The sequence below is a fragment of the Pelophylax lessonae genome, assembly GCF_965119305.1.
Source record: "Pelophylax lessonae genome assembly, chromosome: 9".
NCBI lineage: Eukaryota > Metazoa > Chordata > Amphibia > Anura > Ranidae > Pelophylax > Pelophylax lessonae.
In genome coordinates, this window is record NC_138776.1 from 164,944,544 (window position 1) to 164,959,789 (window position 15,246).

At 48.0% G+C, this 15,246-nt stretch overlaps 1 protein-coding gene across 1 annotated transcript in view; it reads left to right on the forward strand.

Moving 5' to 3' along the window:
- LOC309564285 (microsomal triglyceride transfer protein-like) overlaps window positions 1-15,246 on the forward strand; it is a 227,562-nt gene that overhangs the window by 47,618 nt on the left and 164,698 nt on the right. The window contains exon 5 of the mRNA XM_082268911.1: window positions 2,151-2,267. Within this exon, the coding sequence (XP_082125037.1) occupies window positions 2,151-2,267 (117 nt within the window). The remainder of the gene's footprint in view (window positions 1-2,150; window positions 2,268-15,246) is intronic.

A 15,246-nucleotide genomic window follows, 5' to 3' on the forward strand; every position in this document is an offset into this window, starting at 1 on the left:
ATTTTCAATTTTTTTTTTCTAGCTGTTAAGGCCTCATGTACACTGGAACTTTTTACGTCTGCTTCGGGACGTCAGGCATTTTTTAAATTTCTGCCTCTAAACGCATTGCATGTTACCTAGGTGTCGGACAAAAAACAAGGGGTAGTACATGTCATGTTTTTTATTCTTTTGTAATAAAATGAATATATTTTTTATACATACCTGTATATGAGTGTTGTATTTGTATTCCTGCAACCACCAGTTATGCCGGTATAGTCCCGCTTTCTTGGGTCCTCTCTTGGCCCCTACTACCCCTTGTTTTTTGTCCTAGTTTATTGGGGATGATGGCATACATTTCACGGTATCAATTTTTTTGTTACCTAGGTGTCCATGCATACATAGGCTTTTAGCAATGTTTAGTGGCAGGACTTTTAGACAGGGAAAAAAAAAACTCACTGCCAGTGTGTCCAGGAGCAGCAGAATTTTGGCAGAAAAAAACGCTTGACAGTACTAAAAGCTGCTAAACCCATTTAGCACTTGAGCATTAATTCATTTCAATGGTCACAATTAATTATTTATTCTGGACAATGAAATTAATTTACAACCAAGAGCTTGATGTCCTCTTTAAAAGCTCCTAAAAGTTTGTAAAAACTTTAGACAACTTTTTACAAGTGCAAGCATTTTTTCTGCAAAAATGTTGCTGGCTTCTAGGAGATTAAGGGTCCTTACACACGGGGCGGTCCGTATTTTCCTCCGTTTAGGCACTTTTTTTTTTTAAACGGACACGGATGACACTTTGGAGTGTCCGTTCCATAAGTCCGTTTATCATCCCATCCATTTGCAGATGATAAATGGAGATAATGTATGTCAATGGGATTGCGGATGTCAGAGGATGACACCGCTGACATCCGTTTTTGCGTCCATTCTGTTTTTTAAACGGAGGAAAAATAGGGTTCTCTTCCGCTCCAAAATACGGAACTGATCGGAAAGGACGCAAATCGGATGTCAGCGGATGGTCATCCGCTGACATCCACAATCCCATTGACATACATTATCTCCGTTTATCATCCGCAAACGGATGGGATGAAAAACGGACATACCGACCGCCCGTGTGAAAGGACCCTTAAAGTGGTTGTAAATGTAAATTTAAAAAAAACAAACACCTCTATACTTACCTGCTCTGTGGAATAAAATTGCACAGAGAAGGCCCAAACCTCCTCTTCTCTTGTCCCCCTGCTGGCGCTTCTGGATTCTCCTTCCTGTCCAGTGCCCCAATGGGAGGCGGCTTCCCTCTCCCCAGGACTCAGCCCCGCCCTCCACTTCCTTGTCACTAACTTTGATTGACAGCAGTGGGAGCCAATATTTCCTGGTTCCCCAGCAAAGCCAGTGAGACCCAGAAGTGAGAGAGGAGAAAAGTTGCAGATGTGCATGGCCCTTGATCAAATGAAGGGCTCAGGTAAGTAAACGGGGAGGTGAGGGGGGATACTGATGCCTAAACATTTTTTACCTGAATGCAAGGAATGCAGTCAGGTTAAAAAATGTTTAGGCTTTAGAACCACTGTAACCACTTCCGGACGGCCCACCGCATATATACTGCCGCAGGGCGGCCCGGCTGTGTAAAATCACATACATGTACGTAATTTTGTGCACGGGTCTGCGGGGGTGCGCTTTCCCTCATTTTGATCTTCCCCTCTGATCTACAGTGACTGCACTTCCAAGTGCACTTGCCGTGCAAAGTGTATTTGCCTTTAGTAAATCAACCCCAATGTATAGGATGGAGTATGGGCCACCCCAGATCTATATATAACAGTGTAATTGTGGCTAGGCTATGGACATTTAAGTATTTACATTTTCCTAAAAAGCATCAAGTATGCTTTAAAACATACCCTTACTGACCTCTGTAGCTGCAGGCATGTGGAGCAATGAATTCGTAAATTCACTCCATAAGAGCTGAAGCTGTTCTGAGTCATATTTAGTTACAGGTAGGTCTTTGTTTCCAGTGTGACATGTTGCTAGGTATATTTGTAGCAGGAATTTCTTAATGTATCCTGTTCTTTGTAAACAGGAGGTAGATGAGTACATGAATGCCATGACCATGTGTACATTTCATTTCAAAAAGAACGTTTCTTATACTGCTAATTATGATCATCTTTATATGTGTACTTTTTCAGGAAGATGCTTTAGGAAAGTGTCAAGTAACTTATAGAGTTACTAAAGACTTCATCTACAAGACGAAAGATCTAAGCAGCTGTATAAGATCACCATTTGGCTACGAGGCAGATCACAAGGTAAGCAGTTGCCTATTACATATATTAGAAACATGTTTAGCCCTTTATTTCAGAACATTTTGTAATATTGCACGGACACAAATAAAAGCACCCATACCCAGAATCAACTAACTGCTTTGAGGAATTTTCCTTTGTCCTCAACTAGGTTATTGGTAAGCCACTGATGCAAGAAACTCTAAGGACTGATAAATGGTATAGGGATCTATCACTGTGCATTACTTTATACATTAATGTGCACTGGGCTACGCAGGTACCACAATGGATCAAAAAATGCACACAACCTTATCTAGCATTACAACTAGTGTTGAGCGAACACGGACTGTATTATTCGTGTTCGTACCGAATAATTGGATTTTTTGTACCCGAACACGGACACGGACACTTTACTGTATGTTCGGGTAAAAATCCGTGTTCGGTCGTTTTATTTCCGGGTTTTGCATGCTTTGGCGCTCTTTTCATGGCGGGCTTTCAACAGCCAATCAACAATCGTTTAACTGGTGTGCCTTAAGCCATCCCAGCCATGCCTGCAAATGTCTCAGTAGCTGTGATTGGCCGTCTGAAGCATGTGACCAAGTCTTTATAAGTTTGAGGCAGCCGCAGCGGCGTCATTATGCTGCTTAGATTCAGGGACAGAGCACACATCAACGTGCTGGCTGCTGATTAGGGAAAGATAGGCAGGAAAAAACCATTTGTGTCCGGATAGAATTGAGGGACAGGTCGGAGTGTTTAGGCAGGGCGAGTTGTAGGCATTTTAGGGATAGAGTCTGCTGAATTATAGGGTCAGTGTCTTCTACAAACTACAATCGATATTGCTGTGTGGGGGGTGGGGTCTGCACTCAATCCTGATCTACGATCTCTTCTCAATCCTGTTAGGGACAGAGTCTGCTGAATTTTAGGGAAACTGTGTTCTACAAACTACAATCGATATTGCTGTGTGGTGTGGGATTGGAGATAGGCAGGTGTCAGTGATCCACATCCATTTTTCTGTGTGTGAGCTGCAGTGAACACAATCTTTTTGGGCTGCAGTGAACACAATCTTTTTGGGCTGCAGTGAACACAATCTTTTTGGGCTGCAGTGAACACAATCTTTTTGGGGTGCAGTGAACAAAATCTTTTTGGGGTGCAGTGAACACAATCCTTTTTGGTGTGCAGTGAACACAATCTTTGTGGGGTGCAGTGAACAAAATCCTTTGTGGGGTGCAGTGAACACAATCTTTTTGGGGTGCAGTGAACAAAATCCTTTTTGGGGTGCAGTGAACAACATCCTTTTTGGGGTGCAGTGAACACAATCTTTTTGGGGTGCAGTGAACAAAATCCTTTGTGGGGTGCAGTGAACACAATCTTTTTGGGGTGCAGTGAACACAATCTTTTTGGGGTGGAGTGAACAACATCCTTTTTGGGGTGCAGTGAACAACATCCTTTTTGGGGTGCAGTGAACAAAATCATTTTTGGGGTGCAGTGAACACAATCTTTTTGGGGTGCAGTGAACACAATCTTTGTGGGGTGCAGTGAACACAATCTTTTTGGGGTGGAGTGAACAACATCCTTTTTGGGGTGCAGTGAACAACATCCTTTTTGGGGTGCAGTGAACACAATCTTTTTGGGGTGCAGTGAACACAATCTTTGTGGGGTACAGTGAACAGAATCTTTGTGGGGTGCAGTGAACACAATCTTTGGGGGGTACAGTGAACACAATCTTTGTGAGGTGCAGTGAACACAATCTTTGTGGGGTGCAGTGAACACAATCATTGTGGGGTGCAGTGAACTCAATCTTTGTGGGGTACAGTGAACACAATCTCATACTTCTGAAGGTTTGAGGGTGCTGCCTGTTCCATACTCCCCCTACTCCTCATCTAGCCTTTTAGGGGTACAAACAATAGTAATTGGGGCCTAGTGTGGTTGTGTACGTGTGATATACATACACTTTTTTGGGATCATATTTTCTATTCCGCTATTTAATCAAAAACCTTTGGGGATCAGTTAAATTGGGGGATAGTCTGTGTTGGTACGTGTGAGAGAGATCCACCTTTCCAAGTTGTTGGGGTTCATCTCATACTTCTGAAGGTTTGAGGGTGCTGCCTGTTCCATACTCCCCCTACTCCTAGCCTTTTAGGGGTACAAACAATAGTAATTGGGGCCTAGTGTGGTTGTGTACGTGTGATATACATACACTTTTTTGGGATCATATTTTCTATTCCGCTATTTAATCAAAAACCTTTGGGGATCAGTTAAATTGGGGGATAGTCTGTGTTGGTACGTGTGAGAGAGATCCACCTTTCCAAGTTGTTGGGGTTCATCTCATACTTCTGAAGGTTTGAGGGTGCTGCCTGTTCCATACTCCCCCTACTCCTAGCCTTTTAGGGGTACAAACAATAGTAATTGGGGCCTAGTGTGGTTGTGTACGTGTGATATACATACACTTTTTTGGGATCATATTTTCTATTCCGCTATTTAATCAAAAACCTTTGGGGATCAGTTAAATTGGGGGATAGTCTGTGTTGGTACGTGTGAGAGAGATCCACCTTTCCAAGTTGTTGGGGTTCATCTCATACTTCTGAAGGTTTGAGGGTGCTGCCTGTTCCATACTCCCCCTACTCCTAGCCTTTTAGGGGTACAAACAATAGTAATTGGGGCCTAGTGTGGTTGTGTACGTGTGATATACATACACTTTTTTGGGATCATATTTTCTATTCCGCTATTTAATCAAAAACCTTTGGGGATCAGTTAAATTGGGGGATAGTCTGTGTTGGTACGTGTGAGAGAGATCCACCTTTCCAAGTTGTTGGGGTTCATCTCATACTTCTGAAGGTTTGAGGGTGCTGCCTGTTCCATACTCCCCCTACTCCTCATCTAGCCTTTTAGGGGTACAAACAATAGTAATTGGGGCCTAGTGTGGTTGTGTACGTGTGATATACATACACTTTTTTTGGATCATATTTTCTATTCCGCTATTCAATAAAAACCTTTCTAGGGCAAGATCTTAAATTACAGAAATATGAGGAGACCGTCAAATAAGGGCCGTGGCCTGGGTCGTGGTGCTGCTGGTAGAGCTCCTGTTGCAAGGAGAGGACATGGTCGATCTGTGCCAGCTACACGCACAAGTGAAACACCTTCCTCAAGTGTGAGTAGGCGACAGAACCTGCATCAGTATTTGGTAGGGCATCAAACGCCCCTAGAAGTGATGAGGCCAGAACAAGTTGAGGCGATAGTAGATTGGTTTGCTGCTGACAGTGCCTCCAGTTCCTTCACATTGTCTCCCACCCAGTCTACTGCAGAAAGGTCAGAGTTGGCACCTGCAGCCAATGTCCAACCGTCTTTCACCTCACCCCCTTGCAAATCAGGCCAGCAGTCTGAGCCCCAAGCCATACAGCAGTCTCTTATTCTTTTTGAGGACTCTGTCAGCAGGGTTTCCCAGGGCCATCCACCTAGCCCTGCCCCAGAAGTGGAAGAGATTGAGTGCAGCGATGCCCAACCACTTATTTCTCAAGATGAGTACATGCAAGGATCATCGCAGCACGTCTCCGATGATGACGAAACGCAGGTGCCAACTGCTGCGGCGTTCAGCATTGTGGAGACCGACAAGGAGGGCAGGGGTGAAGACTGGGTGGAAGATGATGTGGAGGACGATGAGGTCCTCGACCCCACATGGAATGAACGTCATGCAGGTGACCTGAGTAGTTTGGAGGAAGAGGCGGTGGTCGCACAGAGCCACCAGCACAGCAGAAGAGGGAGCAGGGTGCAGAAGCGGAGCGGCCGTGCCCTAGACACTATGCCCGCTACTGCCCAACGCAGCAAGGGAACGAGCGCACCAAAGTCAGCTCAAAGGAGTTCTCTAGCGTGGAAGTTCTTTAGAAAATGTGCTGATGACAGGACACGAGTGGTTTGCACCCTGTGCAATCAGAGCTTGAAGCGAGGCATGAACCTTCTCAACCTGAGCACAACCTGCATGATCAGGCATCTAAGTGCAAAGCACGAGCTGCAGTGGAGTACACACCTTCAAAACCAAGAAACGTCTCTGGCTCATCCTGCTTCCTCTTCTGCTGCAGTCTCGGCCGCTCCAGCCACATCTGTAGTGATACCGGCACCTGCCACCCCGCAAACAGACGATCTGTCAGCAACACCACCACCTGGGTCACCAACAACCATCTCCACAATGTCCCGTGGAAGCGTTCAGCTTTCCATCTCCCAAACACTTGAGAGGAAGAGGAAGTACCCCCCTACCCACCCGCGATCCCTGGCCCTGAATGCCAGCATTTCAAAATTATTGGCCTTTGAAATGCTGTCATTCCGTCTGGTGGAGATGCACAGTTTTAAAAACCTTATGTCGGTGGCTGTCCCACAGTACGTCGTGCCCAGCCGCCACTACTTTTCCAGGCAAGCCATCCCTTCCCTGCACAACCAAGTGGGGGAAAATATCAGGTGTGCACTGCGCAACGCCATCTGTGCCAAGGTCCACCTAACTACGGATACGTGGACCAGTAAGCACGGTCAGGGGCGTTATATCTCCCTAACGGCACACTGGGTAAATGCAGTGGCGGATGGGCCTGAGGCGGATAGCAATTTGGCGCATGTCCTTCCACCACCGAGGATTGCAGGGCGCTTCAGTTTGCCTCCTGTTCGTAACTCCTCCTACTCCGCTTCCTCATCCTCTACCGCCTCCTCATCCGGACAGCGTAACACCTTCACCACCAACTTCAGCACGGCCAGGGGTAAACGACAGCAGGCAGTTTTACAACTTGCCTGTTTGGGGGACAAACCACACACCGCGCAGGAGTTGTGGAGGAGCATGGAACAGCAGACAAATGAGTGGTTGCTGCCAGCGAGCCTCAAGCCCGGCCTGGTGGTGTGTGATAACGGGCGAAATCTCATAGCAGCTCTGGGCCTAGCCGGTTTGACGCACATCCCTTGCCTGGCGCATGTGCTGAATTTGGTGGTGCAGAGGTTCCTTAAAAACTACCCCGATATGTCAGAGCTGCTGCAGAAAGTGCGGGCCGTTTGTGCGCACTTTCGGCGTTCTCACCCTGCTGCTGCTCGCCTGGCAGCGCTGCAGCGTAACTTCGGCCTTCCCGCTCACCGCCTCATATGTGACGTGCCCACAAGGTGGAACTCCACCTTGCACATGCTGGAAAGACTGTGCGAGCAGCAGCAGGCCATAGTGGAGTTTCAGCTGCAGCACGCACGCGTGAGTCGCTCTGCGGAACAGCACCACTTCACCACCAATAACTGGGCCTCCATGCGAGACCTGTGTGCCTTGTTGCGCTGTTTTGAGTACTCCACCAACATGGCCAGTGGCAATGACGCCGTTCTCAGCTTAACTATCCCACTTCTATGCCTCCTTGAAAAAACAATTCGGGCGATGATGGAAGAGGATGTGGCACAGGATGAGGAGGAGGAGGAGGATGAAGAGGTAACATTTCCAAGGCTTTCAGGGCAGTCATTCGCAAGGGGCTCCGAGGGTGGGTTCCTGCACACGCAAACGCCAGGGACGCAATTGTCCAGCAGGGGCACAGTTCTGGAGGATGAGGAGGATGAGGAGGAGGAGGAGCTGGAGGAGGAGATGGAACCATGTTCACAGCAGGGTGGCACCCAGGCCAGCTCATGGCCATCACTGGTGCGTGGCTGGGGGGATACAGAGGACACGGACGATACACCTCCCACAGAGGACAGCCTTTCGTCGCCTCTGGGCAGCCTGGCACACATGAGCGATTACATGCTGCAGTGTCTCCACAACGACCGCCGAGTTGCCCACATTCTAACTTGTGCTGATTACTGGGTGGCCACGCTGCTGGATCCCCGTTACAAGGACAACGTACCGTCCTTAATTCACTCACTGGAGCGCGATCGCAAGATGCGCGAGTACAAGCGCACGCTGGTAGACGCCATGCTGCTGGCATTCCCATCTGACAGCGGGGCCACAGTGGAAGCACAAGGCAGAGGAGGAGGAGGAGGAGGTCGCCAACGCAACCAGGGCACCGCCAGCACCTCAGAAGGCAGGGTTAGCATGGCCGAAATGTGGAAAAGCTTTGTCAGCACGCCACAACAAACAGCAGCACCAGCAGCTCAGATGGAACGTCTTAGCAGGAGGCAGCATTTTACCAACATGGTGGAGCAGTATGTGTGCACACGCCTACATGTAGTGAATGACGGGTCTGCCCCCTTCAACTTCTGGGTCTCCAAATTGGGCACATGGCCTGAGCTTGCCCTTTACGCCTTGGAGGTGCTGGCGTGCCCTGCAGCCAGTGTATTATCTGAACGGGTATTTAGCACGGCTGGGGGCGTTATAACAGACAAGCGCAGCCGCCTGTCCAGAGACAATGTGGACAAGCTCACGTTCATTAAAATGAACCAGGCATGGATCCCACGGGACTTTTCCGTACCTTATGCAGAATAGCAATGGATACCGACCTTACCCACCCATTGTTCCATTTTTGCTCTTTCTCACTCTTTTGGGGTGTACCCTCATTTAAAATTTTTGAAAAGAAGCAGTGTTGGCTACCTCGTCCTCCTCCTCAGGGCCAGATTAATGTAGGGGCTATTGGAGCTGCAGCTCCAGGCCCCTACCTTTTATATAGGCCCCGGGTTGGCCATATTCACTGTTACCGCTCTTCTGTCACTTGTAAACACAGAAGTCTGGCTTCTATGCTCGCTTCCCCAGGCAGCACCCTCAGAACCTCCCCACACAGCATGAAGGCCGGACAAGGAGGGACAGTTGGCGATGCATGGATGTGTTTATGGGCTTCAGAGACAGCATCCCATGTTGAATTAGGCATGCATGGCTGCACCCTTCCTCCTCTGGGTGCATGGCAAGGCACGGCCCTTAAGGCCCTTCAAAATCCTCAGCACCAAGCCCATGATGCTGTTAATCCGGCCCTGGTCCTCCTCCACCGCCGCTTCCACCTACACCGCCCATAGGTGTGCGCAGCCTATTGCATTAAGGTGTGCACCCCAAAGTTGAAATACACATGCATGTGTTTGCCAGCAGGGAGAGTAATGTATCGGGGCCATGTACCTGTAGGCAAGGAGAAATAGAGCAGAGCAGGTCCCAGGGAGATCTTTCCCATCTCCTCACTGGCAATGCTATGTGCCCTAGGTGATTAGGGTGTGCCCAGGCACACCCAGCACACCCTGTGCGCACGCCTATGTCACCGCCACATCCACCACCACCTCAACCTCCCTCCTACTCCATATGGGCCTCGTCCTTCAGAGATGAAGAAGAACATTGTTTTATTTTTCTGTTTTTTTTTTGTTGTTTTAAGTTATTTCCCTATCCACATTTGTTTGCAGAGCACTTGCCATGCTCTTAATTACGTTTTGCTGCCATTTGCAGCACTCTAGCCCTTTCCTTTGGTGTTTTAGAGCCATTTTAGTGCCTTAAAGTTCGGGTCCCCATTGACTTCAATGGGGTTCGGTGTCCGGGAAAAGTTCGGTAAAAGTCCGGGACACGGACCCGGACTTTTTTTTAAAGTTCGGCCGAACCCGTCGAACACGGACATCTAGGTGTTCGCTCAACCCTAATTACAACACACCACAACACACAGTGAGAAGATTTAATAAAACTGGTGTGCACAGAATCTGGTGCAGCTGTCCAAAGCAGCCAATCAGCTTCTAACTTCAGCTTTGTTCAGTTAAAGTGATTGTAAAAGCTCACCTTGTAAAACTACCCATTCAATTTAAAATAGAAATGAAAGACAAAACATTTTTGTATAGAAATAAAAAATATTACAAATACCTGTGAGTAAGTGATCACATTCCCTCTGTTCTCAGCTGCATAAGAGCTGGGGGGAGGAAAAGCAGCAGTACACTGAGCTTCCCAGTGAATGGCTGTGCAGTGGGGGCGTGTAAGGACAAGTCCGATCATTGGAAAAGAGGAGGCTGAGTTTCCAGAAAAGCTAAAGAACTGACCACAATGTGCTCTCCTGCTTAGTGTTGTCAATTTTTAGGAGTAAATCAGAGGGACTGACAGTAACACCAGGGATTTCACATAAAGGAAGCAATACAAAGAGAACAGGAGACTTTCTCATACAAGTACATGGTATAGCAGGCACATATCAGGAATATGAAGTGTTGGAAAAACGCTCCAAGCTTTGACAATAACACCTAGAAGCTGATTGGTTACTATGCACGGCTGCACCAGATTCTGTGTGCACCAGTGTTAGTAACCTCATCCCAGTGTCTCTCTCCCTCCCCTCTCTCTCTCTCTCTCTCTCCCCCCTCTCTCTCTCTCTCCCTCCCCCTCTCTCTCCCTCACCCCCCTCTCTCTCTCTCCCTCCCCCCTCTCTCTCCCCCCTCTCTCTCCCTTACCCCCTCTCTCTCCCTCACCACCTCTCTCTCTCTCTCTCCCTCACCCCCCTCTCTCTCTACCTCCTCTATCTCTCTCTACCTCCTCTATCTCTCTCTCCCCCTCTCTCTCCCTCCCCCTCTCTCTCTCCCTCCCCCTCTCTCTCCCCCCTCTCTCTCTCTCCCTCCCCCTCTCTCTCCCCCCTCTCTCTCTCTCCCTCCCCCCTCTCTCTCTCTCTCCCTCCCCCCCTCTCTCTCTCTCCCTCCCCCTCTCTCTCTCCCTCCCCCTCTCTCTCCCCCATCTCTCCTCTTCCATCTCTCTCTCTCCCCCATTCTCTCTCCCTCACCCCCTCTTTCTCTCGCTCACCCCATCTCCCCCCCTCTCTCCCCCCCCTCACTCTCTCCCCCCCCCACATCCCTGGCTTTGTGGATGTGGCGGTCTGCAGGGGATGATGGGGGATTTACAGAATCTGCAAACCGCCTTTATAACAAGGGGGCTTTCCCCGTTAAGTGAAAGAGTAGAGGTACATACTACCACTTTGACCTCTATTCACTAACTTGCAAGGTTCTGCTGGTATGTGTTATCCCACATACTTGTGTTCAAGACTGGTCATCCACATGCTGTTGGTTCAATTAGCTACAGTATCTCACAAAAGTCAGTACATCCCTCTTATTTTTGTAACTATTGTATTATATTTTTCATGTGACAACACTGAAGAAATTATACTTTGCTAGAATGTAAAGTAGTGAGTGTACAGCTTGTATAACTTGCTGTCCCCTTAAAATAACTCAACACACAGCCATTAATGTCTAAACCGCTGGCAACAAAAGTGAGTACACCCCTAAGTGAAAATGTTCAAATTGGGCCCAATTAGCCATTTTTCCTCCCGATGTCATGTGACTCGTTAGTGTTACAAGGTTTCAGGTGTGAATGGGGAGCAGGTGTGTTAAATTTGGTGTTATCGCTCTCACTCTCTCATACTGGTCACTGGAAGTTCAACATGGCACCTCATGGCAAATAACTCTCTGAGAATCTGAAAAAAAGAATTGCTGCTCTACATAAAGATGGCCTAGGCTATAGGAAGATTACCAAGACCCTAAAACCGAACTGCAGCACAGTGGCCAAGACTATACAGTGGTTTTACAGGACAGGTTCCACTCAAAACAGGCCTCGGCATGCTCGAGCAAAGAAGTTGAGTGCACGTGCAGTTTGTCTTTGAGAAATAGATGTATGAGTGCTGCCAGCATTGCTGCAGAGGTTGAAGGGGTGGGGGATCGGCCTGACAGTGCTCAGACCATACGCCGCACACTGCATCAAATTGGTCTGCATGGCTGTCATCCCAGAAGGAAGCCTCTTCTAAAGATGATGCACAAGAAAGCCTGCAAACAGTTTGCTGAAGACAAGCAGACAAAGGACATGGATTACTGGAACCATGTCCTGTGGTCTTATGAGATCAAGATAAACTTTTTTGGTTCAGATGGTGTCAACCGTGTGTGGCGGCAACCAGGTGAGGAGTACAAAGAGAAGTGTGTCTTGCTTACAGTCAAGTATGGTGGTGGGAGTGTCATGGTCTGGGGCTGCATGAGTGCTGCCAGCACTGGGGAGCTACAGTTCATTGAGGGAACCATGAATGCCAACATTTAGTGTGACATACTGAAGCAGAGCATGATCCCCTCCCTTCGGAGACTGAGCGGTAGGGCAGTATTCCAACATGATAACAACCCCAAACACACCTCCAAGTCGACCACTGCCTTGCTAAAGAAGCTGAGGGTAAACGTGATGGACTGGCCAAGCATTTCTCCAGACCTAAACCTTATTGAGCATCTGTGGGGCATCTTCAAACGGATGGTGGAGGAGCGCAAGGTCTCTAACATCCACCTCCATAATGTCATCATGGAGGAGTGGAAAAGGACTACAGTGGCAACCTGTATAGCTCTGGTGAACTTAATGCCCAAGAGGGTTAAGGAAGTGCTGGAAAATAATGGTGGCCACACAAAATATTGACACATTGGGCCTAATTTGGACATGTTCACTTAGGGGTGTACTCACTTTTGTTTCCAACGATTTAGACATTAATGGCTGTGTGTTGAGTTATTTTGAGGGAACAGAAAATTTACACAGATATACAAGCTGTACACTCACTACTTTACATTTTAGCAAAGTGCCATTTCTTCAGTGTTGTCACGTGAAAAGATAGAATAAAAAATTTACAAAATTGTGAGGGGTGTACTCTCTTTTGGGAGATACTGTATATAAATATTTCAAAATGTTGTATTTATATAAAAAATGGATGTGGCCTTTTGGTGGGCGTTTTATATATATATATATATATATATATATATATATATATATATATATATATATATATATATGTATATATATATATATATATATACACACTGTACATTGCATTGATACATGCTCCCAATGGCAGTATCCAGCATGATCTTTTTTCTCAAAAGCCTGCAAACCGACCATGAAAAAGGTTTGGCGCTATGTTTGGGGTTTGCTGATTTCTTCTATTGTTCACACATCAAAAATGCACCGGACCCCAGTGTAGTGAAAAAACAAACCAGGAAAAAAGAAGAAAAATAGCATCTGTAATGCATCTTGAAACACATCAAGAACGCATACAAAAATGCGCCTGAATGTGCCAAAAACGAGCATGCAGCAACGCATCCGGAATCTGGAGTGCATTTTTTTGTGTTATGAACCAACTCTTGCAGGAAAAATGCAGAAAAAATGTTTCCCTTTAAATCCTATAGGAGTTTTCACATCACTGCGCTATGGGTGCAGTGCATTTTAAAAAGTCCTGTGCTACATCTTTTTTAGTGCAGTTTAGAAAACCGCACCAAAAACGCAGCTTCCCATTGAAATTAATGACAATCACGTTAAAAATGCATACCCAATTTGCATTTTTGGTGCGTTTTTTGAGGCACATGTCCATTTTTCAGAGGTGCAGGCAGCCCAAAAACACACAGAAAACACATCTGAAACACAGAAAAATGGCGGTAAAAAGGCATATGTGAATTTGCTACAGAGCAGTGTGAAAGGGGACTAAGCTCTGGGGAGAATGAGTGTAACTGCTAGTTAGGCAGGGCCACACTGGCCTACCGGGGTACTGGGAAATTTTCCAGTAGGCCGGCACTGCCGCCTGCCGTGGGGCTGCTTTGAGGGCAGCAGCAACCGTAAAAATATGTCAACTGCACATGTGCCGCCGCTGCTCGGGAAAGCCCGTACACGCCTGGCCATTCTCGGGCAGGCAGATGCATGCACAGTGACGTAATGGTGGTGCCACTTTTAAATGTAAGGCAGCAGTGGTGTTCTGTCCGGCGGTGGCGCACGCCTCATCACAGACCGGTAAGACCCCTCTGCAGCCTCTGACATCTCCTGTGCCATGCCCGCAGCCTCTGCATCTCCTGTGCCATGCCCGCAGCCTCTGAATCTCCTGTGCCATGCCCGCAGCCTCTGCATCTCCTGTGCCATGCCCACAGCCTCTGCATCTCCTGTATCATGCCCGCAGCCTCTGCGTCTCCTGTATCATGCCCGCAGCCTCTGCGTCTCCTGTATCATGCCTGCAGCCTCTGCATCTCCTGTATCATGCCTGAAGCCTCTGCATCTCCTGTATCATGCCTGCAGCCTCTGCATCTACTGTACCATGCCAGCATCCCCTGCATCTCCTGTACCATGCCAGCATCCCCTGCATCTCCTGTACCATGCCTGCAGCCTCTGCATCTCTTGCACAATGCCTGCAGCTCCTGCATCCCATGTACCATGCCTGCAGCCCCTGCATCTCCGGTACCATGCCTGCAGCCCCTGCATCTCCTGTACCATGCCCATAGCCCCTGCATCTCCAGTACCATGCTCACAGCTCTGACATCTCCTGCACCATGCCCACAGCCTCTGACATCTCCTGTACCATGTCTGCAGCCCCTACATCTCCTGTACCATGCCTGCAGCCTCTGCATCTTCTTTACCATGCCCACAGCCTCTGCATCTCCTGTATCATATCCGCAGCCTCTGACATCTCCTCCTGTACCATGTCCGCAGCCTCTGCATCTGCTGTACCAAGTCCGCAGCCCCTGCATCTCCTCTACCATGTCCACAGCATCTGACATGTGCTCCTGTACCATGTCCACAGCCTCTGACATGTCCTCCTGTACCATGTCTGCAGCCTCTGACATCTCCTCCTGTACCATGTGTGACGGAATCCGGACACTGCGACTGGGTATCTCCACCAGTAAACTGCTTCCTAAGCTCTGGAACACGGGATCCGTGAATCTGGCTATAGTTACCCCAAGAACTAGACAGTACAAGTTTTGGAGTCAACCAGAATCAAAACTGTTTATTCAAACACAAAGCACAAGGAGATGAACACTTCTGGGACACCCCCCCCCCCCCTTAGTCAATCCACACAACATACACATCCCATAATAAGCTTACTCAAGGCAGACAGGAACAATATAACAATGGAATGCAGGTATTCAACAACAACAAACCCCCACCCCACTAGCAAGAGTCTGATTAGTGCAGATCAGACCTGACTGGGGTTCTTGGTCACCCTGTGCCCCTAATAGACACAGGGTAACTTACACATAGGAAGGACTGGGGAAACTGGACGAGAAGTCTCCCAACCTCCCTAAAGCAATCTGGGTTCCACAAGTCCCTCAACCAAAGTGACTCACGTCACATATCTCCCCT